Raw genomic sequence first — 26,360 nt, 5'->3', positions numbered from 1 at the left:
GTCGGCTGAAAACTGGAAGGCAATTTGGTCGTCGGTTTGCCCCGCTCCAGTAATTGAATCTTATTTTTAAAGATGTCTGATGGCTGGGCAAGGTCGAACCGACGTGGGTTTTTCTCTTATTGGCAGGAAACAGATCAGATACGTAATTCATTACAGCTTCCTCCGTTTAATGCTCCTAATGCTTCCGCCAGCTTTTTACGCGCTCGCGATCCGACTTTCTTGGCCGTACTAAAATTCATCTTGGAGGAAAGACAGCCTCGTACGAAAGGAAGACGGAGAAAAGGAATTAACGAAGAAACGGAGAGGATCAGGAGAGCGCAATAAACCCCGTGGAACGCGTAATGCGTAATGAAAGTCAGAAATCGTTCGATCGTGGCGTGCAAAACCAAGTCGATGTTTGAAAAGAAGAAAAAAAAAAGGAAAAAGAGAAATGGAGAACCGCTCCGGATCTCATGATGAAACGATTTTAACGATCGGCTCGAGAGACGTAGCATTCGGCGAACTGTGTATTCAGTTAATTCTTCGACTTGCAAAGTTCTTTAACGATCGTCGTTGTTATTTGAAGATTCGCAAGATGTACCAGCTGTAACAGGAATCCTGACAGAGTGTAAAGTTATGCCATCTTGCTGTTATAAATGAACTTATGAAATTAAATCACTTGTTGCTCCGTTACCTGTGTAATAAAGTTCGAGGCTCGCAGAAAGTCCAGTTCACCAGAGTTTGGCTTCTAAAAACACGGCTCTAATGAAATTTACATATCGAGAACAAAATACAAAAATCTCTTTCCACAAAGGTGCCAATATATTTTTATTAACTACTACATTACATATTAACCCTCAAATAATATCGTCTGTTAGTATGTAACTCGCGGCTGTTTCTAAACACTTTTGTTATACAAAGTCAATTTAACTTACGATACTCTGTGTAACTTAATCCTATAGTAGTGCAATTTAATTCGTATCCTACATTTTACACGAAGAAAATTGTCAGAAGATACGAATCGAAACTAAACAGCCTAAAACTAAAGAGCCTAACTGACCTATACGTTGATCCAACGATACTAGCGAAAGATTGGAAACCTCGTAACACTGGACATCCTCCTATTGATCCCCACAACGATCTGCAAACGAGAGATTAACCAAAGTAACGATAAGAAGCATCCTATCGCTCTTCGTCTAAATGCTTGAATTTCCATTTGATTCGCCGTCGACCACGCATGTCGAGGAAAAGAAACGCGTAATAAGAAACACCGCTCTGAAACTCGAAACTTTCTTCTCGCGATCACGTCGATTTGAAGACCACCGGTAGCAGGCAGGAAGAAAAATGTTAATAGAAGACGAGGAGAAGAGAAGCGATGGAACGAGGAGAAACAGAGCTCGATCGAACAACGCACGCACACACCGAGCGGATGCACCTGTACTCGCCGTGTGGCTCGGTCTCGATATTGAGAACTTGCCTTTAATGACAGCTACTCGTAATGCAGGATCACTCGTCCTTGCAACCTGCCAGGATCCTTGCCCCTCGCACCAGCCGCCGTTGCGTCAGTCCCGATCCGCGTGCCTCTTTCTCTGCGTGTTTGCTTGTAACCGGTGCAATTCCTCATATCTCGCGCCCTATAACTTCCATCAATTATCGTCCGGGTTTTATCGTCGTCGATCGAACGTAACGTGGATCTTTCCTGGTCGAAAGGATCTTTTTTCAATCGAAGAATGTAGTAGATTTAGGGACATTGTTTGCTTCGAGGTGAGTTTTCCGTTCTCCTTTTTTCTTTTTGATTTTGTTTTGTTTTAATCGATGGCTGATAGGAGGAAATAGTTCGATGAGATTCGATCTTTTTCAGAAATTTATACAGAGGCAATGGGAGTTTGATGGTTGGATAATTTTTCGAGGATCGTTTAACGATTGAAATATTTGACGTTGGATTTTGATAGTATTTGATATTTGATGTTTCTTCAAATTAGAGAGATAATTTGGTAGGGATCGGACCTCTCTTTGAAATTTATGTGAAATTAAGGGGCTTCTGGTGATTGGATGTTATTCTGGTAATATCTAACTTTTCTTCGAATTAGAAGCGTTTGGAGTTCTGTAGAGATTGAGAGGTGACAGAGTTTGATGATCAGGTACCATCTTGAAGGGAATAATACAGTGATTTCGATATTATTTTTGGAGACTATATATAGCAGCTTGGTAATATTCGACCTTCTTCCCTCGAAAGTAGGGACCGTAAGGAAAAGATGGAAAATTCAGTTCGAGGATTTAATTATTCCGAGATTTAATAATCTTCCGAGCAAATATAATCTGAATAGTATGGGACTTTTAAATTCTTTGGTATTATGAATCGAAAGGTGAGTATCATTATCAGGTGGAAATCATTGTATAATGATTGAACAAAACGAATTTCGATAATTGTAGATTAGTCGAACAGTAATAATTGGAAGGAAAAGTTCTAGAGATCGTTTGAAACGATCGATTCCTTATTTCTTATCGAAAACTTTAACAAATTGTAATTATCTCGTAACGATGATTGCTCTGGGAACTTTTACTTTTCTAAACTACAATTTCCTGGAACCAATCGTTAACATCGTACGAAACATTATTATGTGCCGTAACATGTGTGTTAACTTTCATTGAGATCACGTTACGTGGATTTATCATCTGTTATTTATCGATAATAGAAGAAAGTATCTTAACTGTGCATCTTCGTAACAGTGAAAAGAAAATAAAATACAAAAAAAAAAAAAAAAAAAACGAAGGCAGATACTGCGGGCATTTCTGTAACGACATTTATTTCCGCGGCATCGCATAATGCCCTCTAATTATAATCTTTTTTATTCAAGATCACTCGTTACGATAAACGCAGGCAGAATTCCTTGAATTACGCTGTTATTAGCTGCATTGCGTTCACGCTGATACGTTAACATTTTATCATTTTTTTTGCGTCGTTGCCACTTAATGGACATATTATATCGTATTAATTGTCGCGATGAATGGCAGCAGAAATTTCTCTGATTCAATAACGCTCGCGAAACCACCGAACCAGTTTAATAACTAAATATCTATTCGTTGCGATAGTGACTTTCTAATCTGGTTAGTCACGATCATAAAACACGTATAACTCTAACGTTCGTGTTATATTTATACAGTACTACGAGCAAAAGAAATTTTTCGCCAATTAATATTTCCACCTGATCGCGATGGTAATCGAATTTCACGCTGCATAATGTTTGTTTAATATAATTAGTAAATACTTTAGATATTAATCTATTTATTTCCTATCGACAATAAAATTCTTTGGAATATATCAAAGATCAAAGCGGCAAAAACTAGTCTTGAAAGATTGTTTCATTTCCAGAGCACTCGCTTCTTAGATTAAAAGATATTTGAACTTTGAAACAATCAAGTTCCATTTTATTTCCCGAATAATGTTCAACGTAATTGACGAATATTTTGAACGTTGATATTAACACGTTCACGCCGGCGCGTTCCACCGGTCGCTCACGCTCGAATCTGCCATCAGGCGGCGTGCACCACCGGTGGCTCATACCTGAATCTTCAATCAAACGGTGCGTACCAGCAAGAATGAAACTCGTTTAGAAACTAGAAAATATTATAGTTGGAAATTTAAATAATAGTATAATAACTATCTATAAATAGTATGCGGCCCTCAAATAATAATCCATGTGCAACGGCGGCGTCAACGTGTTAATCGACAATTAAAATTAATACTTTGTAATAATACTTAATATTGATCAGAATGTTTTATTAACATATATCGAAGAAAGAAATAGCCTAGAGCAGCCTTAAAATACAGGTACATTATTTAAATAACAAAATTGCTTCAATTTTATGTTCTTATTTTAATATATCTTCACGACTATATCTATTATCGATTGACACAGAGATACAATTAAAAAATTCTCTAAATGAATCATACATAACAGACTTAATTGGTATCGTGTGACATACATAAATTATTTGTTTATAATGAAACAGGTTAGACTTGCTCCTAAGAAACTAAATATATACTTGAAGCGTTTCTAACGAGATTTGCATCGTTGCTTGTTGATTACAGGTGACGAACAATATCGAGGCGCCGGGGGATCCAGCAGCGGAAGTCCTCCAGCGAGTCTGCTGGTGGTTCCTCAACCTTTGACCGTGAAACCGTCTCATCCGTCGCATCTGAACCCCCATTTAGGTGGACCACACTCTCATCCGCCGAGAAAGTACCAATGCAAGATGTGTCCACAGGTAAGTAATCGAAAATGCCCTCTTTTTCTTCCTATTTTAGCTTTCTATTCCAATTTTTTAATTCGGAGATCCGAGTCTTTATTCTTATTTATTTTCTTTTTCCATTTTGTAACGTCGCATCGATCTTTTTCCATTTTGTAACGTCGCATCGATGACGCGCTCATTGAAGACATTGGCATTTTGATCTATATCATTTTATGGCTAAATCATGTTCCTGAATTCGGGGGTTTGACAATTTTATTGAGGTTCTACAAATTAGGGGAATAATTTTTATTGATAGACAGTTTCAGGAAAACCTACGTAGCAAAATTATAGAGAGAAGTTTTAAAAAGAAGAACAGGTATAGTTTTTCAGGTACATAAAATATGTACATTTTGATCACAATGAGAAAATTTCACGCTATTATCAAATCTTATTTTTGATTTAGAACATAAGTGAAGATTTTTTAATACGCCAGTCAGATAATTTTGGTTATTGATATAGTTCCTCGTATTACATTAAATTATTATTCGATGGACAATTCTTGGAGATGAAAATCTCGAGTTCTACATAAAATATCGCGAAAATTCCTAACAATATTCTATTATAATAATTTATCTTATAATATCTATAATAATAATTAAGGAAGTTCCCTACTCAGGTTTTATTTGTTTATTTGTATTCTCACCAATTACCATTGTAGGCATAAGTTGGTAAAATAGCAGTCGATTCTATTTGATATTTATCTACAGAAAATACATAAAAAATGGATATAGAGATGCAATTAAACCGTCCCGTTCTTTCGTCAGCTAATGAGTAATTTTATGGTGCTTTAACACTTTATGGTGTTCCCTTAGGTCTTTAACGTATAGTTTCAGTACGTATTAGGTCTTGATTTTTGCCGCAAGTTTGCGTTGTTTCCACTGCAATTGAACGAAGCCACGAGGGTTATTCGACTCTCGCCACTGTTGTAAAACATCAGCTATTCTCCTGGCAACCAGTTTCCACTGTCCCTGGTTGGAATACGCCGTGGAAACGCGAAAAGAGATGCCCCCCCCCTTAGCCTTTCTCCTTTTTAATTTCCCCTCTTACCCTGTCAGTTGTCCCAGCGTAATTTTGGTCCACCATTCTTGTTTCTCTTTCTGTGATCAGGAACTTCGTGCTTCCTACTTTGTCTTTCAAGTATTTGTTTTTCCAGTACAATCGAAAAGCGAACGATTTCAAGTACGATTGCGAATACGGTTCTTTATATAAGGAAATTCTTCAAAGCTTTCTTATTATTTCTATATCGCGGTTTTCTTTGACCAATTCAGCCTATTTCAGTTTCTATGTGTATCGTCCATTCAGTATGATGGCCAACTAGATTATAAATTTACTCTTTGATGTGGTTTCGCCATTTGAAGAAATATAATATTATATAAATATTATATATAATCAAGAGTAGTTTGGAATAAATTCTCCTAAAGTCTGTAACTTTCCCTTTATCGTATATTTTCTATCAAATTTTCTTGCAGTATAATCCCTCTTTATGATCCAAGTCCTCATGGTCGATCTTCATAACTCCATTATAGTAGTCTTCTATGTAATTGCAAAAATATAAAAATGCTTTTGCAAAGATGTTTCATCGCTTTCCTTCTCTAATCTTAATTTCCAAGAATACTTCAAATATTCCCTCAAGTCTCTCCATTTCTCCGTCTGCCCTAAAAAAGAAAAAAATAAAAAAAAAAAAAGAAGAAGGCAAAAATGCATAAATTCCATTCTCTCTCTTTCTTCTCGAAGAAGCTTTCCTCGGGCCCGAACATTTTTCGTCTTGCACGTATCTCATCCGGACGTGTATCGATTTTATTTCTATTTGTGCCCTCCCCCCTAGCCGGAGGTCTAGTACGTCCCCGAACGTCGGAGATCCTCAGGTTTAGGAAAGAGGTTGCTCACGACTGTTTCTCGAAATGGAGCCGCGCCGCCTGTCGAGAAGAGGATCTTGTCGTTTACATCGTGTCGTCGAAAAGCCAGGGATTTTGCTTAATCGCGAAAGCACACTAAAGCACAGCAGCTTGCCAGTGTTTGCAATTAGCCGCGTTAACGATTCGGGGAAATTGGACGAAAGTTCCCAATCAAAGTTCCCTTTTCTTCGTACCTACGTACAATTAATGCAAATAATTGGAAACATTTTTGTTCAACATCATTTAGAAGTTATATTTGCTCGCGACGGTATTGGGACGTTTATGAGAACGCTGAAAGGAATAGAAATTTATTTTTATTATTATTCCTTTGTGTATATTGTGATCTCATTTTACGGAATGAAGATTAGTACGCGGTAAGTCTATTTGACGATTGAATTAAACATCTCCGTTAATTGGTATAGTTAATTATGTGTCGTGTGATATTTGGATTACCATTGGATTATCACTGTGATAAATCACTTTCACAATATTTCACATATAACCGTGTTCGATTTCTTCCCATGGAAATTTGTAAGATGGAAATGGAGTTAAATGCAGTTTAAATTTAAGAACGCCGTGATCGTATACATAGGAAAGTCGAGAAGCAAAAGTGTCAGCCTTTTGAACGGTATCGTTCGTCCTGTTGCAGTAGGTAATGAAAGGGTTGAAAGGTGATTTTCGGAAATTGAGCTGTCACCAACGATTTTTCGCTACGTTTACGACCGGATTTCAAGCATCCAGGTACATCCATCTAAGAGTAGGTTCTCTAACTCTTCTTTTTGTAGGACTGTTTGTAGATTTTAAAAAATCTTGCAATTCTCTAAATGTCTACACGGGGAAGCTTATAAACCGAATTTGAGTTGCACTTTCCCTTTCTCATCTTTGGTACTTGAATGAAACTATAGAAAGATGTTGGATCGTGAACATTTGATCAGGATTTTGAAAATGCCTACTTTCTTATTAATTTGATTAAACAAGTACTTGTTCGATGGGATTAATCTAATTTGAAATTCTTTGAAGATGATTAATGTAAGAAAGTCTGATTTGTTTAATAACTCGGTGCGAGGATGTTTGAGAGAAAACTAGAATTTTCTTTGGTATATTTAGCAACTATCGTAGAATTTAGAAATTTAGTTGAATCGGTGATGTCCAGCAAAATGAGGGATTCTTTGGTAGCACAAAATTAGCTCGCGAAGCGTAATCGGAAAATGAAAATTATGCATAACGAAGTTCGCGGCGTCAGGTTTCTTAGAAACCTCGACGACTGTTTAAAGGAAGATGATATAAAAGCTACGTAGAAGTGGAAACGTTACGATAAGGAAGGTACAGAAGAGGCTGCCATAAGATTAAATAAGAGCAAAAATAATAGAAGAAGAGAATAAAAAATGATACGCTGGAAAATAGAAGAAACGCGTAGAAGCAAAAAGGAAGAGAAGAAGCTAAAGAGGAAATGAAAGTGTATGATGAACAAGGGTAAGACGAAGTATGCTCGAATTAAAATAACATTTGCTACCGCCTAATCTCCCAACATTGAACCGCCTGAAGAGAAGTTAATGATAAAAATGCACAGCGTAATAAAATCAAACAAAAAAAAAAAAAAGTAAAATTCCAAAAGAAGAACATCCAAGAAAACGTATACGAGGGAAGAAATGATGCACGTAGCCCAAGGAAAAATCATCGATCTACAAGATAAATCGAGAGACTGAAATGCAGCGACGAATAAAGGACGACGATGAATCGGCTGGTAGAGGAAGAGACAAGGCGAAGAAGAGACAGAAACTAGAGAGAGAGACCGAAGGACGAGCGGCGCAACGTACCATAAGATGGATCGTTAAAATTTAATGATATTCACCGAACGTTTACAGAATAGGACAGATTATCATAGGCCGGAGGCCAGTGAAACATCGTGCATGATCTGACACGTATATCCTGCCTGTTTCCGTTGAAAAACAACAATTATTGTCTGCCATTAAGCGAACAGGCGCGAGAGAGAGTGCGCGATGGAAGAATGCATGAATTTCGCGGAATATCGTAACAAACAATAAATATTACGCTGATACCGGTCGAACGAGTGGATATAAATCATATCGATCGATGAAATTGGACCATCGATTTTCCTCGTTTCGAAAGTGACGGAGAATGAAAATTGGGAAACAGATATCGCTCTTTCTCCGGTTATTCTTTTACGAAACTTTATGTAACCACATGATCTTAAATTGGAGTATCGTAACGAAGAGATTTGGCGATTCTTCTGGCATCGAGCTCGGTTTTCGATCGTTTCGCTGTTTCTTTCAGATCGTTCTTTCGTAAAAGTCTATTTGCGTTCCTTCAATTTTGAATAACAACGAAACACCAGAAAATTTTCTGCTATCAAATTTATGTCTGAACGCGGTCACGTGTGTGAAAAAAGATAGTGCGACTTACGTAGTAGTTGTATAATATTACAAACAGTGTGGTATGATAAACAAGTAATATCTTGTGATATCTGTAAAAATGCAAAACGTACAGCGAAGAGTATTACAGAGGTACAGAACGAGGGCAGGTTTCAGCATGGAAATCTTAAGAAAGCCATAATTTCAATGCGTGTGGCACGGTTCAAGAATCACACGATAGAAGAAAAGTGCAACCGAATTGTGTTTCGAACTTGTTCAATCGAAACACCTGACAAAGCCGCAGTGTGAAAGAACGTCGACGACATCGCAGTCTCGAGAAACGAGCGTTTAACTTCTACGCAACGATCATCTTCGGATTTTCATCGAGCGACCGAGCGTCTAATGAAACTTGTTGCAGAAACTTGCCGCAACGAAACGTCCAGAAGATCTTCTTCGATGGAACTCCTGACAAATCTCCAAAGAAATTCTACTTGCAAAATCCACGAAAAACGTGCCATGTAAAATCCCCGACCGTCTCATCGTCGCTTTTAAATTCCTATAGAAGAAACCTGTACCTACAAGATGTAATCGCTCGGCGACACTGCAAATTATAACATTCTGCTTGCCAAAACCACAAAGAGCACACCATGTGGAAACATCAACCACCTCGTTATCACTTGGAATCTGTTGAAATTTCAAACAGCAAACCCCATCCAGTACTGCAAACCCCATCGATAACGACACCGTAAAAGCACATCGAAGCTACGCTCCCTTATCGTTTTGCCGTGCGTTGAAGAGAGCACAAGTGAAAGAAAAATGCCCAGGTACACGAATATACCGTTGCGCGAGATCTATGTAATTTGCCAGCCGACCCCCTCCCCTTTCTCTTTGCCGCTCTTGTTGCCTCCCTCTGCCCTCGCGTAGCCGGGAATCTGTAATTTTCGTCGATTTAATCCTCGGCGAGTCTCGCTCGCTATTTATTACACTGTAATATTGAAATAAGCGGCTGACGAATAAGCGGGTCGCCGTATCTCGCTCTCTCCACACGATCGGGTTTATGCGCGCGAGTAGCGCTCGTCTTATTTGCCGCGGCTGATAAGACCCAGAAAGCCATTAAAGCGTTGCCTTGATCGGCATTTAATGAAGAAAATCATAATAACGAAGCAGCTGCAACCCCCCACTCGCTAATCTCGCCGCCGCTTCCTCAATTATCGACGCCGACGACCACAGGATCGGGCCGTGACTAGTATCGAATTAAGGGTATCGAAGGCAGCTCGAAGAAGAGGCCCTTCTTCACCGAGAGACCGTGATGAACTGTGCTTCTTTGTCGCTGGAATCATCTTACGATAGAGTTCGATACTCTTCGTTCTTTAATTAATAGGTTACGGCAGGGCGATACGAGTTAATATTAATCTTCAACGCCTGGTTGAAATGTTCTTTATTTCTTAATTAATGGGAAATTAGTGAAATTAAGGAAGCAATCGAATATATAGGGCGGTGGGTGGTGGGAGTTCAAAGAGGGGGAGATTCTTCATAAACGACAAGCGATAGGCCGTGTTTATTTATCGTTAAAAATGAATGGAAAATGATTTTATTGAGAAATGATTTTTCGATATTTTGTACTTTTCAATTAATGACGTAAGATAAGATAACACTTGACACCTTAAAGAGAAATATTCTGCACTTCTTAGCGCATTGTACGCTAAAGGAATTATAAATTACGAAATCCTTCTGAGGCCACATAAACGAATAACTGTACCTCTTTGTTCGCGAAGGTGGTTTTACGACAAAATTCAACGTCTTTTTTATTTGTTAATCTTTCTGTAATTACGAGGATAAGCTAGGATTTCTTGAATTAATCTTAATAGACAACATATTTAGAGAGAAATATTCTTCGGTTCATAAATGCTTGCAAATTATAAAAATTACGAAAGGTATTGAGCATATACTGGAGGTAAATTTAAAGAAGAGCGTCCTCCTCATCAAGAACACGTCATAAACCGTGTTTCCTTCTGTCGTTAGAACGGCAGGGTCGGTCTTCCTTCATTTCTGAACTTTTAGGACGGGGTAGACGGACATAAGTGCTAATTTTAATCTGAAAATTTTAACACCTCAAAGGCAGATATTCTTCGTTTGCCAACTTGTAGGAAATTAGGGAAATTGAGAAACGAGGAAATCCTTTTAATTTTTCTGCTTGTCGAATTAAAGATATCCGAGGAAGAGATAAAGAAGAGGCTTCTCTTCTTCGAGAACACGTGATAAATCGTGTCGCTTCGTCACTGAAATGACTTTACGATAGAGTCAGATATTCTTTATTTCTTAATTAATAGGGTAATGTGGGCTTTGTTTGAGCTAATCTTAATCTTCAACGCTTGCAACTTCGTACAGAATAATCAAACTTGTATATTATGAGATACTGTTAGCCTTTAATTAATAGGCTAAGGTAAGGTTATTTCAGCTAATCTTAATCTTCAACACCTGCAACTTTGTACAGAATAATGAATCTTGTTGTATATTACGAGACACTATTAGCCTTGAACGTAATAACGAAAAAGTATCGTGTACTTTAGATCCGACAAGAAAAGATAAAATCAAACAACATTTTTTTCTTTCGTATTCTTCCCTCGTAATTAATTCAAGTATTAAAAATTATCGTGGAAAGTCAACATTCCTGAAGGACGGCCAATAAAATCTCGACATAACTCGATTAAAAAGTAAAGTGGAAAAACAGAAAAGGAAGCCACGTTAAACTTCAATCAGCCGATGAGATCGTTTAAAGAACGATAGCAGGAGTTTGATTATGGGGAAGAAGACGATTCAGCAAGTTTGTCATCGCGACAGACGGTCGCCAAGAAACGAACAGTTCCACCGCGGGGCGGAAAAAAGGAAACCGCGGACGAACAGTGCAGAGAAGGGTAAAGGGAAAAAGGAAAAGAGTCATAGAAGGCCGCCGCCATCGTTGAGGCGGTTCACTTTCGACGATAGTTAATAATTAGCGTTACGAGGAACGATATGTGACGGTGCGTCAGACGCTGCTCCACGTTCGTTACGTATTATTTTACAGCCGGACGATGATTCTTATTGTAATTAAGCTTCCAGCTGAAGAGAAGCCCGGGCAGAATCGTAAATTTCGAGTTTATGGAGACGGAGAGCAGACGGTGCGGTAATATTAATCACGCTTATCATACTTAGCATTCAGTGCATTGTTTCGTCAAGTATTTGCTTTTTTATTCTTTCAAAAGGAAAAAGTCAATTTCAAAGGGATATAGGGTTTTCTTTAGGTTTTTAATTCGATTTCGTCTGGGATAATGCACATACACATTGTAACAGTAGTCCATATCAGGTTGTCCCAAAAGTATTGTAAGGAAACAATACATTCGTTTTATAAGGAAATAATAGACGCACAGTGTTCTTTGTTTTATATTATTTTATTCAATTCCATATTATCCATTTTGTTCTGTTACTACAAACGTTTGAAACTTTTCCGACAGCCTAATGTATGGCGGAATATCAGAAAATGTTATAAGTAATATTGTATATTATCATTATATATAGTAGAGTATCTAAAACAAATTCCTTTTAAAGAAATTAAAAATCGAAAAATAATAAAAATTGAAATTAGCCTGTTTACCGACTGTGATCGATTCGTCGTTTCAAAGAATAGCATCGAATCCTCGATCGGTATAGCGCTTTTTCGAAATTTCTAATTCGTTCAAATCTTTTGAAAGTTCGATTTCGTGGAAGAAATTAAGGCTAGTTGAGAGTAACACGATCGCTGATTCCGGTCCATTTCTTATTCACGCGATTAGGTATTTCTGAAATTCCTTTCTTCAACGTACCTTCTCTTTGCCTCTTATTTTTATGTTCGATATTTCATATACTTTAAATACTCAGTCGATATCCTACATTCACGTTACGCAATACATTAAGTAACTCATCGATTTTTTGAGAAATTTCCTGGAATCGTGTGACACGCGTTTTGTCGATAGCGCAAAGCCGACCGCCCAAGGAATTTTTCATATATTCTCGTACTTGAACAACGATCCAGAAACGTATAAAAGACTTGAATTTTTTAGCCAAATTGCTGTGAGAAACAGAGCTTTCGCCGCATCAAAATTTATGCTATATTTCCTGTGACGGAGATGCGTTTACCTCAGTATGATTCGAGAGGCGAGCGAAGCCGAGCGAGGAATAAACTCGCGGCCGATATTATTCCGCGAATAATTTCCGCGGCGCGGTTAACTAGATCCGCGTTGCGGTTTCCCGTTGCGGGCCACTGTGGTGTTTCACGATCGATCGGCCGATCGATCGAGGCCTGGATGATGATGGTCTGCGAAAACGGAAAAGGAACAGAAGAAAATCGAGCGGTTTGATCGAAAAGGAGGGCAAAAACCGATCGAAGGAATCGATGGAAGCGGAAAAGAACGAGGACGAGGCGCGTCAAGGTTGCACCCTTGAATCGTGAATCGAGAGGTCGATGAATGGGGGATCGCGGTATAGATGTCGAAGGGAAAGTGAATCGAAAAGGAAGGACTGATTCTCGAGGAAATTGTGATAAGTTACAGAGGAAAGGAAAAACGAACGGGAAGCGGAGTAAAATTGGAAGAAGTGGAAGGAAGTTTTTAGGAAGCAGTCGAGGATGAGAAAAGGAAGATACCTTTAAGAAGCAACGAGGAAATAGTTTAAGAAATAATGGAGAGATTCTGGCTTTTCAAATTCTCTGAAACTGAAATGTTTCAAAAGTATTCGCTATCATATGCACCAGTTTGTATTGGCTAAATAATCAACCAAAGAAATAATTGATAATTAACGACAGGGTCTGAAACGCATCAGTTTTCGTAAACGCGAGACTCGAGGCGTCTCAGAACTTTTTAGCTTGAAGTAACGTTCGAAGTGATTCGAATTTGTACACACGCACACAGATTTGAAGCGACTGAAAGTAGATCTGATCGCTATCGATCGATAGTGCAAACTAGTACGAAATAAACTTGTAAGTGTACGAAATACAACGATTAAAGGAAGAAGGACACGAAGACGAGTGTGAATACTATGGCAAGCTAGAGTAAAATGATTCCGTGGACAGGCAACGATTCGAGAAATCGTCGATCGGAGAAAGAAACATGACGAAGGAGAAGAAGAAGGATGGAAAAGGAGGATGAGGCAGGATGCTGTGCTCGTCACGGTACACTAGCCCCCGGACTTGAATCTCGGGGCCCCCCGGGCACGGAGGTGCATAGCTTCATTCACCAGTCAGCCACTTTTTTACCCTTTCTTTTTCCTTCTTCTCTCTCTCCTTATTTCTTCTTATTCCCTGTCCCCTCTTCTTCTTCTCGCTTGCTTGGTCGGCAGAGTACACGCCGCTCCTGGAAGGACGCCGGATCGAGGGGAAAACAACGCCGAAGAGATTACAGTGTTGCGAAATGACAGCCCAGTCGATTAGTGCCCCCCCTCTTTTCGATGTTAAGATGTCTTCCACAGCCGTGTTCTTCGACCCTGCGACGCGATTCTCCGAAGTTTTAGTTACATGCTTTCAGATATGATTTAAGAGTGTTGTTTTTCGAAAGCGTAGGAATCGAGGTTTCACTTTCGTTAAGAATTTTGGAATTGAACGTTCGGTTCGTTAGAACGTACCGTTGAAGTTATTAGAATTTGGATGTGGAGTTGAGGATCTTAAAAGTCCTAGCGCTGGGAATTTACAGTTTTGGATTGTTTCATCTTTAAATATACGAACGCTGTAATTCGCTGATTTCCAAATCTTCCGACTCTTTGATTTCCTAATTTGTAAATTTTCGAATTCCGAAATCTTCGAATCTTCGAATTTTCCAATTTCCAGGTCTTTGAATTTCTAAACGTTCAAATCTTCGAAGACTGCGAAATTTCCATGTACTTATGGTTCAGGCACCAAAATTCTAAAGCTTCATGATCCTCGTTCGCGACACCCATTTCCATAATAATTCCTCGTTACACCAAATACAAATCTCCTCGATCATTTTCCCTGTCACCGTTTCTCTGTCTTTGCTGCGAATCTTCTTTGCCATTCAGCAAGCAACATTCAAACTTTTCAGTCGGCATTGAAATGGTACAATTTTTCAAATTATACGTCTGCTTAGCCTGATGCATTTTACCATCGTTTCTTCGCTCGATCCGTAATATCACGTTCTATTCGCATCCTCGATCGAAGTGCTAGTCACTCGTCCGTGGCTACGTGTTTCTTGCAACCGTGTCTCTTTTTACTAAGCTACGTGTGCCTCCGCTTAGTTACACTTATCGGATGACTGGTAATCTCGTGACGATTTGTTCCTAACATGTTGGCCGATTTAAACGCAGCCGCGATCATTCCATTACCGGAATGATCCAGATCAAAATACTCGATCTTCCGAAAGAATTCGAGGTGAAATTTGGCTCAGAAAAATTCCACGAATTTCCCCCCTTCCTCGCGCTATTTAGCAGACACAAAAATGGAAATATCGAAATATTAAGCACATAAAGCAACATATTCTCAAGTTCTTTCCCAAATTTTTTAGGAAGAATACGTCTTTTCTATTTTGTTCAAATAATTTATTAGACGCAAAGACGCGATACTAGATAGTTTGTTACACTTTCTGGACCAGATTATTTGTTTGGATTAGTCAAAAATGCTCGAGCATCGCTTGCTTTCTTGAGAAAGGAACAAAGAACAAGAATCGTGTAAAGTCGCGAACTCTCCAATTGTTAGAAGGAACCAACTGTTGGAAAGTAAAGAGGAATTCCTAAACAATTTCTAAACAAAGAAGGAAGCGTTCCATCGAGATAGCCTCGAATTATTCACTGGGCCAAATTCTCTGTCACATTAGTCGAAACTGCTTCGATATTGGTTCGTTTATCCAAAGAGAAAAAACACTCATGGACAAGGATCGTGTTTTACTCATGGACTCTTCAATTTGACAAAAACCACGCTAATATACATATAATAGATTTAAAAAAAATTCCTAAATATAATTCCCTACGAAGAAGAAAGCATATTCCATCAAGGTGGGCCGAAATTATTTTCTGAGCCAAATTATCTATCAGATTAGACAAAAATCGTCGGGTCACGCGACATAGCGAACCCGCTACGGTCGGCAACGAAACAGAGTCGAAGGGATTGGGCCCTGAGACAGGCAGAAAGGGACCAGAAGGGTAAGATTATCGTGTGGAGCACGCCTCGCGGCAGAGACTCGATTAAAATTAGATCTAAGCCGATGTTTTTGAGATGGTCGAGGATGAAGAGAGGGGACCGAAGTTTCTCCGACGGGGGCCTCGTTCGTTTCACCGGCCGATGCTACGCGTCGGTCCCTTTCTTCTCTCCTTCTCTCGCGGTAGCAGGCGAAAAGGGGAATAAAAAAGAATCGAGTGGAAAAAATGACGGGCCTCTCGCTACCGTGGTGCGTGATCAGGTGAGCCTTCTCCCTACCACTTTGTCGGAGATGTACCCTCACACGTCGAGCAGACCCGTGTTGTTTCTTTGTGTGGCTCCTCCGGATCTCTCCCTCTCTCTACGCCACGTCAATTGGCGATGGCGGTGGCTTTCTTTTTGGCGAAATGTCTCGTTTGTAAATGTAATTGTATCACGGACAAGCTAAGTGGAGCTGTTCTCTCGGCCGCTGCTTACTTTTCTTAAACGTTGACAATTTTTCTGTCTTCGATGTGCCTCTTAATTTCGAGCATAGCGCGTTTGGAATCCGGGTTCTCTTCAATATTTGTTTGTCATCGATATGTTGCGCGAAGGAGAGGAAGATGTTTTTTTCTTTTCTTTTCTCTTTGTCTTTGTTCTTCTTCTCTTTTTTTTTACGTTTCCGCTAGGAACTTCGGAATTTCTAACACTTGTGATCGATAAATTGAAGGGAAAGGGAAGATTTATTTCACTTGGATACAATTTTTCGAATAAATCGTACAAACAGGGGAAATATATATTCTGTTAAAGTTTCTGTCTCGTATGCTTCCGTTCATGTTGTTGGGATTTCCTCTCCATAAACTCAACTTGCTCCAATAAATATAGCACCAAAATTTCAACCGCTCCGATAATTCTGCTAGTAGAACTTCCACCATTCTGATAGTTCTGCTATACGTAGACCAGAAATCCAGACCTTCCGCATCATTCTCATCGGACCCAATGAAGATGCAGAGATCGTGCAAGTACCGCAAGATCCAAACAGAGCAAACCGGAGGAGTCCACGTTCATCGAACGATCCATCGATAGAATGATGTAACAAGAAATTGAGGAAACGCTTCTGACTCAGCGTCGAACCATCAGAAAAATCGTACGTATTTCCCCGGGCTGTTGGCCATCGAATGATCGTCCATCGTGTAATCTCTCACCGGTTGCTCGTCCCTTTCCGCTGTTGGGACTCGGATCTCGTCGAGAGAGTGCGTTCACACTGGACTAGCTTCGAGAAAGCTATCGTACCGGTCGATCCCGAGGGCCGTGGCCCATTCACGCGAACAGAAAGAAGCTTTTACGTGGCCGAGAGACGTGAACACACGAAACACGGGCCAGACGGACAGACGGACGGTTACATAACCGTGTGAGGGAGGCCCATTGTGCCCTTAGACCAGCATAGGTATATAGCACAAGGGTGGAGGGGCCAACATCGGACTTAGAAATTTAGTACATAGAGGTAAATGGGGTATCATGTTCAGTCTAAGGCTTAAGGACTTTTGTTTGGCGTGGGAGGCTGGCTGCATGCACTGGCCGCTCCGTTGGGCCCCACCTGACCCCCTTCAACAACACAGGCCTCCAGACAACCTGACCCATTCAATAAAGCCAGCTTTTCGTTTTCATTTTCGATTTCGTGGATCTCGTCGTACCGTTTTGATCGAATTTTGTTCGGATTCAAAACGGAGAAAGAGATGGATTGTTTAATGTTTCTTGGAAAAAGGTGGAAAAGAGAGATCGTGTTACGTGTATCAGTTACTTGGAAAGATCGAAGGGACGAGAGTTTAGTTCTGAAGGAAAACGTTGGATAATTTTGTTGCAGATATGAATTGAAATTATCATTATAGACGTGTTAATATCAAATGTAATAATGATTTATCTATCTTGTACGCGATTCGACAAAATTAGGACGCAAGTGTAGAAATGTTGAATAGTAACATTTTTTAAATTCTACTCAGAGAAACGCGAATATCCATAAACATCCGCGATCTGCTAACAACCGTATAATTACCTCCATCTTTTTTAGCCTCACAGCTTACCATTGCGATTAAAGTATAGCAATGTTTCACTCGTCAAGCCGAACCAGCGTTGGCTCACTGTACCTAAGAAAGAATTTCGTAGCAAAGTCGATAATTTCTGGGCATATACCTTCTTACAATCTCGTTAACCTCAAGAGACCGTGCTTTTACTTAATACTTTACATTCACCACGCTCTGTCCCGCTCGAAGTCGCTCAAACGAGAAGCCATAGATCTATAGATTCGAACTATATACACTACATCCTCGCCATGTACCAAGTGAGAAATCCATTTTAAGCACTCGTCTCTGTTCCCACAGTGGAGAGATGGTCCAATAAATCCCCGTTGAAGACAAAAAGCAAACTTCCTGCTGCTCCCCCTGCTTCCTATTTTAAGATCGCGTCAAGTGTCATCCTGATGGATCCTTCGGAGGAAGCACCATCGGATCCGGATGAGAACCTCTGCACACCTCGGGCCTACCGTGATAACGCGTGACAATTCGAATTTACTTGCAATTACCTATGGCCGGATGATCACGTGACGCCTGGAAAGACGATTAAAGTGGCTTCGTACGGCCAGCCTGTGTTTCTGTCGGCAGAACCGAGCCTATTCCTCGAACGGGATACGCGCACTGCCTGGTAGACCGTAACTAGTTGACTGGATTCGTCGTTTCTTTTTTCTTCTTTCCTTTTTTTTCCCTTCTTGATCTTTAGCTGCTCGTTTTGCTTCTTTTGCGTGGTCTCCCCTTTCACCTGTTCGCATCTATACGTTTCGTCGTTTCGCCATGATCCGTGACGAAACGTATGCTACGAGAGCTCGTGAATGTAACCTGATTGGTCCTGGATAACCGTGGATTAGGATGGTTTGCCGTGGATTTTGTTTGCAGGCGAAATGAATGGCGTTATTTGCGGATTTCTGGACCGATATTAGTTTCATGAAGATTGGCGGATGAGAAAAGATCGAAATCCAGGGGATTCGTTTAAAATAACACGATGAGTGAAGATACGAAGCAAGGAGGAAATATCGTTGATCGACTTGGTTCTTTATTTTCTTTTTTAAATTGATTAACTTAGTATCATGCACGTAACGTGCTTAACACAATATCACTATACTGCTACTGACGTTTATGCAAGTTTATATCGTTGTGAACGTATATAGTTGATGCTTAACTTACATGTATTTTTAATGTAGTAAAGTTATTACTACACTAGTTCCTTTTTATAAACCTTCATTTATATTTCCTTTTTTTCAACGATTATCCTACTTTTTCGACTTTTTAATTATACGTAATAATTACATTAAAACTTTTAAACAAAGGTATACATTGGATCAAAATTCTATCGATAGTATCTTGCAAACAATTGAAACAAAATCCACCATTCTATTTCTAGGTTAATATTTTCCTACCATGTTCTGTAGTATTCGTCGCATTCTCTCTCCCTCTCTCTCTCTCTCTTTTTCTCTCTCTTTCTCTCTCTTTCTCTCTCGCTTGCCATTTTGACGGATCATTCGTTTTTTTTACGGATTTTCCCCGTTTCGTGAATGTACCCGTGGATATTGGCAATTTTGAAGCTGGTCAATGCAACTTCTCCCCAATCCTGTGCCGCCCTTTGACTAATTAATGAAAAAGCGCAGCCTGATTGCCAACCACGACCGATGTAACACGAATTTGGAGTGGACACACAGATGGTTGGCTTTTTTCAAGATTCTTCTCTCTGTAGGGATTTTTCCACCTTCTGTTCCCTTTCTTCCTCCTTTTTTCTTATTTTTTTTTATCGACGTGTTTTATTCCTAGATGTATCCTGGTTAGCCAGTTTTTCTTCGCTTCCGTTTCGAAAAGGTGGTATGTGTCGCGTGTCACGGGGAAAAGCCCTGTAAATTTGGAGCCTTTCTCAGTCGCGTGTCTGCGGTACATTTTTTTTCATTCTTCTTTTTTTGGATCGAAAATTTTCGGGGAACTTTCGGCTGAGATTAGGAGAAGTCAATGAATCATGTTTCGGAGTTCCCCTAAAGGTGTCGAAGTTCCCTTAGACACTCATACCTTGTGGAAGAATTAAGGATTTGAAGATTGGTTTGGATTTTTTAAAAAATTATAATCCAGATCCAATTCCAAGAACTACAATTTTATCGCGATCGCTACGATTCAAAAGCAGCGGAAAGCTCTCGGTATTAATGCAGCAAAATGTGAGCAACCTTGGAGCAATTGTATCTCTACGGGAGTTCGAATTTTTCTTAATATCCAGCATTTGGAAACCGAAGGATCGCGACGGTTGTGGGAAATCACAATTTTATTAGGATTTCGCTACGACTGTTGCGATTTCGAAGCAATTAAAAGCAAACTTTTAGAAGCAGAGTTTCAAAATCCGGTGAACCTTCGTGCAATTACAGTCCTATAAAACTTCAGACTTTTTCCAAAAGGAGACTGCGGACCTCGGGAAAACACTCGAAAATAAACTAATTCCTGCGTTTTAACTTTTCTTTAGAAATCGCGAGTTTCATTAAAAATTTAATTAATTCCATTAAGATGAAAAGTATGGCAACAGCGAAACACACGGGCTGCTTCTGAAACCAGAAATATCGAGTCGCGTGGCAGATTTCGCCGAGTCCCGAGCACGATGTAGATTCGGCCTCTTAATGTACCAGGTGAACAAGTGGAAAAGAGACGAAAAGAAGGAAGAAAACGGGCTGCAGGTTCGGTAGCCGCGTAAACGAGGGGCGAGGGGAGCCGACAAAGAGGGAGAAAGAAGGGAGAAAGAAAATAAATAAGAAGTGGTGCTCTCAGAGAGGCTGCCGATCGTAAATCTGTGGCTGGACCTCATCACGGACTGAATATTCTCTTCCCTTCCCGACACACTCTTTCTTTTGAACATATGCATACTATTCCTTCCCTTTTTTCTTCCCTTTCTCCCTTTTCTCCATCCTTTTCTAACCTAGTCTTCATTTTCCAACAGCATTTTTCTCTTCTTCCCTTTTGTACAAATATCTTCCGCCAAAGTCGAAAAATCTATCGTACAAGAAATTTGTGTATTTGTAATTTTTTACCTAACAAGTCTTCTATCTTCGAAAAATATGTCTTTATAGATTAGATTCTGTAATTCTTTGATACGTTTCATTTTTGTAATTCTTACAATTTTGTTTCAACCAACGAAAAGTTTTATTTTTCTTACTAAGATTTTAATTTAATTGCAATTTTACGATTCACCATCTGATATTAATAAAACCTTACGAATCACCGATACTAAAATAAATTAACAATAACAAACTTGATAACGAGTTAAGCAAGAATCTAAAGAACAAATTTTACGAATCGCACATCTGTCGCTCCGAAATTCCAAGAACTTTTTGTACGATATCAAATTCTAATCCTTCGATTCTCTACCACCACCAGTTAATTGATAAATTATTCCGATATCCTTAGTGTGTTTATTCATGTTTCCATTTAATTCATTTCTCCTGACCATTTCACTGCGATCCACCTACTTTATTCTCAAAATATTCCCTCTTACATTTTATCTACCGTTTCTTTTTCTTCGCATTTCCACAGTCATGTAACTCTCTTTCTCTCACGATATCTTTTCCTCTACATTTTCTCTGCGGCGCAATCGACTCTGAAACTCGCACGTTATTCTTCCTACGCTTTTCTTCTACCCGTTTTGCATATCTTTCTTCGACTATCCAACCTCTTCTTTATCCTTCGCATTACGCTGCGCGTGCTCTCTCTCTCTCTCTCTCTCTCTCTCTCTCTCTCTTTCGTCTCGAGTCATCGTTCTTCCTTTTCTAACCGCGTGCAGAAGCCTGTATCTGGTTTTTTGTTGCCGCGACTAACGAAAACAGGGCCTGCGGGCCCCGGTAGCCGATTCCCTCGGAAATTGAGTAGCTATAAAATTAATTATCCGCCGTACTTTATCGCCCTGCAGTGGTTAGACTTGTACGTCGACGCGCACCTTCCGTTTCCTTCCCCCCTCCACGCGTTCCTTCAGCGCCCTTCCCTCACGCGAGGGTGCCGGAAAGAGTTAAGAAGCAGGAAATATCGAACTTGAATCTTTTTTAATCTCTTTTCGAGATTCGATTTCTTATAGCTTTCCAATTGAATATCTTTTGGTTATGCTCGGTGAACACCTCCGACGAGATTATGGTACGTTGACTCTTGCAGAGTTTCTGAAATACCGAGTTTCTTGTTATCGAGCTCTTTAATTTATACGTTTGATGTCCAACTGGGCACAGTGTCTGTCAAGTAGTATAGACCAGTGCAGTAGCTTCACTGGTAGTATTACTGAAAGTATTTGTACATACCTTTGTTTGTGAATGAAGAATTCCTATCAGATACCACATTTCACGTTTGGTATGAAATTTTTGTAATCACACGAAATTACTATCGAGTGATACGAAACTTAATATACTTGGACTTAATCAATTAATATTGTAAATTCTTTAACAAATGGCGTATAAATACTTTTTGTATATATTTGTATGTATATATATAACGTGTGTATAAACGTGTACAAACAATCAAATGCAAGAAGAACAGATTCGAGATCAAAATCAGTGATAATCACGGCATAAAATTAATTCAGCAATCCTGATGCACGATTTCATATTCCAAGCTGCCTTGCATACGAAATTCAGCTGTACATTTCGCCACGACTATTCGGAGCTAATAAAACGGAGCAAGATCTCAAGAGAAAGTCGGAAAGATAATTTTTACGAATTTTACGACAAACCTTGTTCCGTCTACGTAAAATGAAATAAGATCGAAATTACTTGTTGCAACCTGACAAACGCGAGAAAAGGAAAACGGGAAAATAGGATATAAACGTGGTTATCGAAAGAGAAATTGTCACAGAACACATGTATATCGTAGCGTGGATAGTTTTTGAAAGTTTACAAGCTGAAAGACAGATTTTATGAATTTCACGACGAACCACGTTCCACCTATGCGCTTAAGACTTGACAAGATCGAAACAACCGTTGCAATTTACTAAACGTAAAAAAACTGGAAAATAGGATATTAAACGTGGTTATCGAGAGAGCAGTCGTTACACGACATATTCCGTGACGTGTATATTTTTCAAAAAGTTCACGGCAAGCCACGGTGCCTTGTCGCGGCGGAAAGACAGATTTGACGAGTTTTACGACTAGCCTTGCTCCATCTGTGGTACTTAAAATGCAATAAGATGAAAATAACTTGATAACAACTGTGGCAATTTGATAAACATAAAAAGGATAAGAAAGAAAAAGGACAAGTAGCATGCGAAACGTGGTTATCGAGAGGGAAATTGTCGCAGGATATACGTGTGCATATTTTTTGAAGGTTCACAGCGAGAGTGCTTGGCCGCCGCGAAATTCAGCCAGTCCTTAATGAAGCTCCTTTCCGCGGCTCGGGACGACGTTGCGGAATTAATTAGGGAGCCGCTCTGGCCCATTTAAGTTTACGACCGTGGGTTTACGTTAATTATTACCGAGAACTAGTTGTAATTAGTCTTTCTCGAATACAAAATATCGGTTACGCGGCCTCCGAGAGTCGAAGCGAAGTGGAGGGGCAGGAAAGGGGAGGAGAACGGAGAGGCTCGTAAAAGTTTTTAATGTCGGCGCGCAGATTTATTAAAATGCGCGACATTCCCGGAACAAAACTCGAGATTAATACCGGGGGCGCGTGTAAAAAAAAGGAAGGGTATTTTTTTCGCCGCGTTTCTCTTAATTGCCACTCCGTTTCCCGTTCACGCCGAGAGGTATTTGAACGGAGCAGAGTGCCGAGTAGAAATTTTAATACGATTCGCATTAAATGGAAAACGATTCACTGTACTGAAGAGTTTAGTTGTTCGTGGATTGCCTGAAAGAGCAACCCAATGGATTTTCTTCAAAGCGTTCGAGTGAACAGTCGTTTGACGTTCAACTATAACGTTGCGTTGCAAACTATAACGCTACGTTTTATTTCAGGCCTTCTTTCTCTTTTGATTAGTTTGTGTTTGTCGAATTCTGCTGTTTAGCGTCGTAATCGCGGAAAGGAATATGAAAGATTTCCTTAGTATTTTTCTTGTCGTCATTTTTTTTTCTTTTAATGTAGATAGGTAGAATATTATAAAATTTCAAGGAATTAAAACATTTGCAGCATCTGTGGTAATTATTCTTCCTTTATTAAGTCGTGGAATTTCTTGCTTCTAACAGCTATAGCGAGTCTCTGTGAAGTATCTACCATTTCGATATATATATATTCTATACCTTAACAAAGTAAAACGTACACGAGTTTTTTAAGCAATTTATTTCTAAGATCGTGTTTCCGTAAATTTTGTACATTTTTCCATTATTTTGTCTTAAGTAGATTAATAGATATTCCAAAATTATGTTAGCTCTTTATAATTGGAGGGTCGCTTACCTGCGTGAATAAAAATTATAATCGAATTTTTCGATTTGAATGGTAAAATGGAACAATTCCTGTGGGTGAAGATCAGAATACACACGAAGGTTAATAAAAGCAATGGCAAGTTCTGCATCATCGTTCATATCGGACCTCGGTCTAACAAATTGTCTTCCTCCACAACGACGTGGAACTTCGAAAATATTCGAAAGATTGGTTCGCTATAAAAAAAACCGCGGTATTCTTCAAGCGAGCAATCGAAAAATTATCGAAACGTAGGAAAGAAGTTGTAAGTAATTGTAAAGAATACACCGCAGATGAATTTGTACTACGCATTGGGATATTTGAAAATACAGAAGATTTCACATAGAGCGGAACCACAAGAAATCACCGGCTAACGTGTTAGAAATTTCGAAAAATTCCCAATGGAAACTCGACAAAAACTCTTTTAGTTCCCATTACCCCAATCTTCGACCGATACTTGGCTGATACTTGGCTATCAGTAACCCTAACGATAGTACATGCCAGAAAATCGGCTCCAGGTTGCGTGACGCGCGTTTAAGTGCAGGGTCGCTCCTCTCGTTTCTATCTGGCCCCTACATTTCTCATTTTCTCTCCCCTGAACCAGGTCGGATACCGCGGGGATAGGAGGGCAGACGGAGGAACGACGGGGCTCCCTTGCTCACTTCCTAGGGATGCTGCCCCCGAAAGTCAGGTTCCCATGCCCTCTGGCGTTCCCCTCTTCGTTTCGTACACGAGGAACCGGATCTTTCTCTTTCTGGGCCACGAGGCCCAGTCTGCCACCTGTCCCTACGTCTGCAAGGAGCAACGATGTCTTCCTACATGTTGAACATGCATCGCGCTCTCTGGCCCATTGTCTCTTGTTCCGGCTTCTACTTCTCGTTTTCGTCCTGCTACGATCGACTCGCATGTTCTTTTTCTTCCTTCTTTTGCTCCTCTTCTCTTCGCATTTTTGCTCGTCTTCTCCCTTTCGCGCGTCGATGATCGCCGGGCTTGCCACTTTTTGCCTTCTCGGTTTTCGTTTCGACCTGTGACGAAGGTCAGTGCTTCGGTGACCTGTTATCAGACTGCTTGGTCTGGGTCAGCGACTTTTGGCATCGATTCTAGTCGAGTTTTTCAGAGACTGCTACGGAGAGGGTATCTTTCTCTATTCCTTTTTCTTTTTTTTTTTTTTTTTTTTTTTGAACAGATTAAGCGTTCAGGAAGATGTATGTATCTGGGACTCTGATGGTTCTTGAAAGTAAAAGGTTTCCGATGGTACGAGGTCGAGTTCGGATAACGCTTATCATATATTGGATCTTTTAATTTATTGTGCAACCTTGAATTGTTTTAAATAATATGTTCATGGAATGATTGCCTTCTCAGAAAGCGGACTCTAATCGCGTGCCAAAACGTTGTTGTTTTTTAAGTTTACCTTGAAATTTGCGATTAATTTATGGAGTCGTCTTCACTAATATATTTGTAGAGGTCATTTGCTTTCCCAGAAGCTAAAGTATAATTGTATATTTGAGTAACGAAACTGAGAAAATTTAAAAAAAGCTGCAGCTAATTTACGCTTTATTTAAACACACACGTAATCGTGTCAATACACCATTTGTTAGTTAGTAGAACATATTCAACCAAAGTTTTTTTAAAAAAATGAAGAATAATTTAATGTTTTCGTTACAAGAAGATTAATGTCATATCTACATGTAAGTTCACATAACATATACCCAAAATACGCCACAATTAAGTATGCGTAAATCTCGTCACCGTTTCTGCTTCTGAAAGGAAACTTTTCGAATTCTTCGTAGAAAATAGAGTAAACAAGCGAAGATAAAATTTATCGAATACGTAAACTACGGCATGAAAGATTTGAAACTGGCCTGATCCGAATTGCAATAGCTTCCAAACAGTTTAGTTTACGGGGTAGAGAAGATAAAAAATAAAAGAAAGGGAAGAGAAAAAATGCGCGCGTGTTCTTCGTTTCGCCTCGTTGGAGGAGTCGATACTCGGCGAGTTTCGCTTTTTGATCTTTCACATTCTTCCGTGCACGGGTTTAATTAAACTTCCCCGGATGATGTTGTTCACAAGGGGACCAAGTTGAAATTGAATTCCCACTTTTTCTTCGAACAACTACTCTCTTTCTCTTTCTAGTTCGCCACGCGGCCTCTGCACTTTTATCCTTTGAATCTTCGCGTTATTTTTTCTCCTTTTCTTGCGCCTGTAATTTCACTCGAGCGTCATCGTGATTAAATTGTTCTTCCGTCCCCGG

The 26,360-nt window shown here is 39.6% G+C and overlaps 1 protein-coding gene across 4 annotated transcripts in view; it reads left to right on the top strand.

The window, feature by feature from the left end:
- The window catches only part of LOC122574600 (zinc finger protein rotund-like), a 244,176-nt gene that overhangs the window by 148,338 nt on the left and 69,478 nt on the right, over nucleotides 1–26,360 (top strand). For all 4 annotated transcript variants that reach the window (XM_043742334.1, XM_043742332.1, XM_043742333.1 and 1 more), the window contains exon 5: nucleotides 4,073–4,248. In XM_043742334.1, coding sequence (XP_043598269.1) covers nucleotides 4,073–4,248 — 176 coding nt within the window. The remainder of the gene's footprint in view (nucleotides 1–4,072; nucleotides 4,249–26,360) is intronic.

This window comes from Bombus pyrosoma, linkage group LG14, assembly GCF_014825855.1.
Source record: "Bombus pyrosoma isolate SC7728 linkage group LG14, ASM1482585v1, whole genome shotgun sequence".
NCBI classification, from domain to species: domain Eukaryota; kingdom Metazoa; phylum Arthropoda; class Insecta; order Hymenoptera; family Apidae; genus Bombus; species Bombus pyrosoma.
The sequence above is the reverse complement of the archived record's forward strand: the minus strand, read 5'-3'. Positions and strand labels throughout refer to the sequence as shown.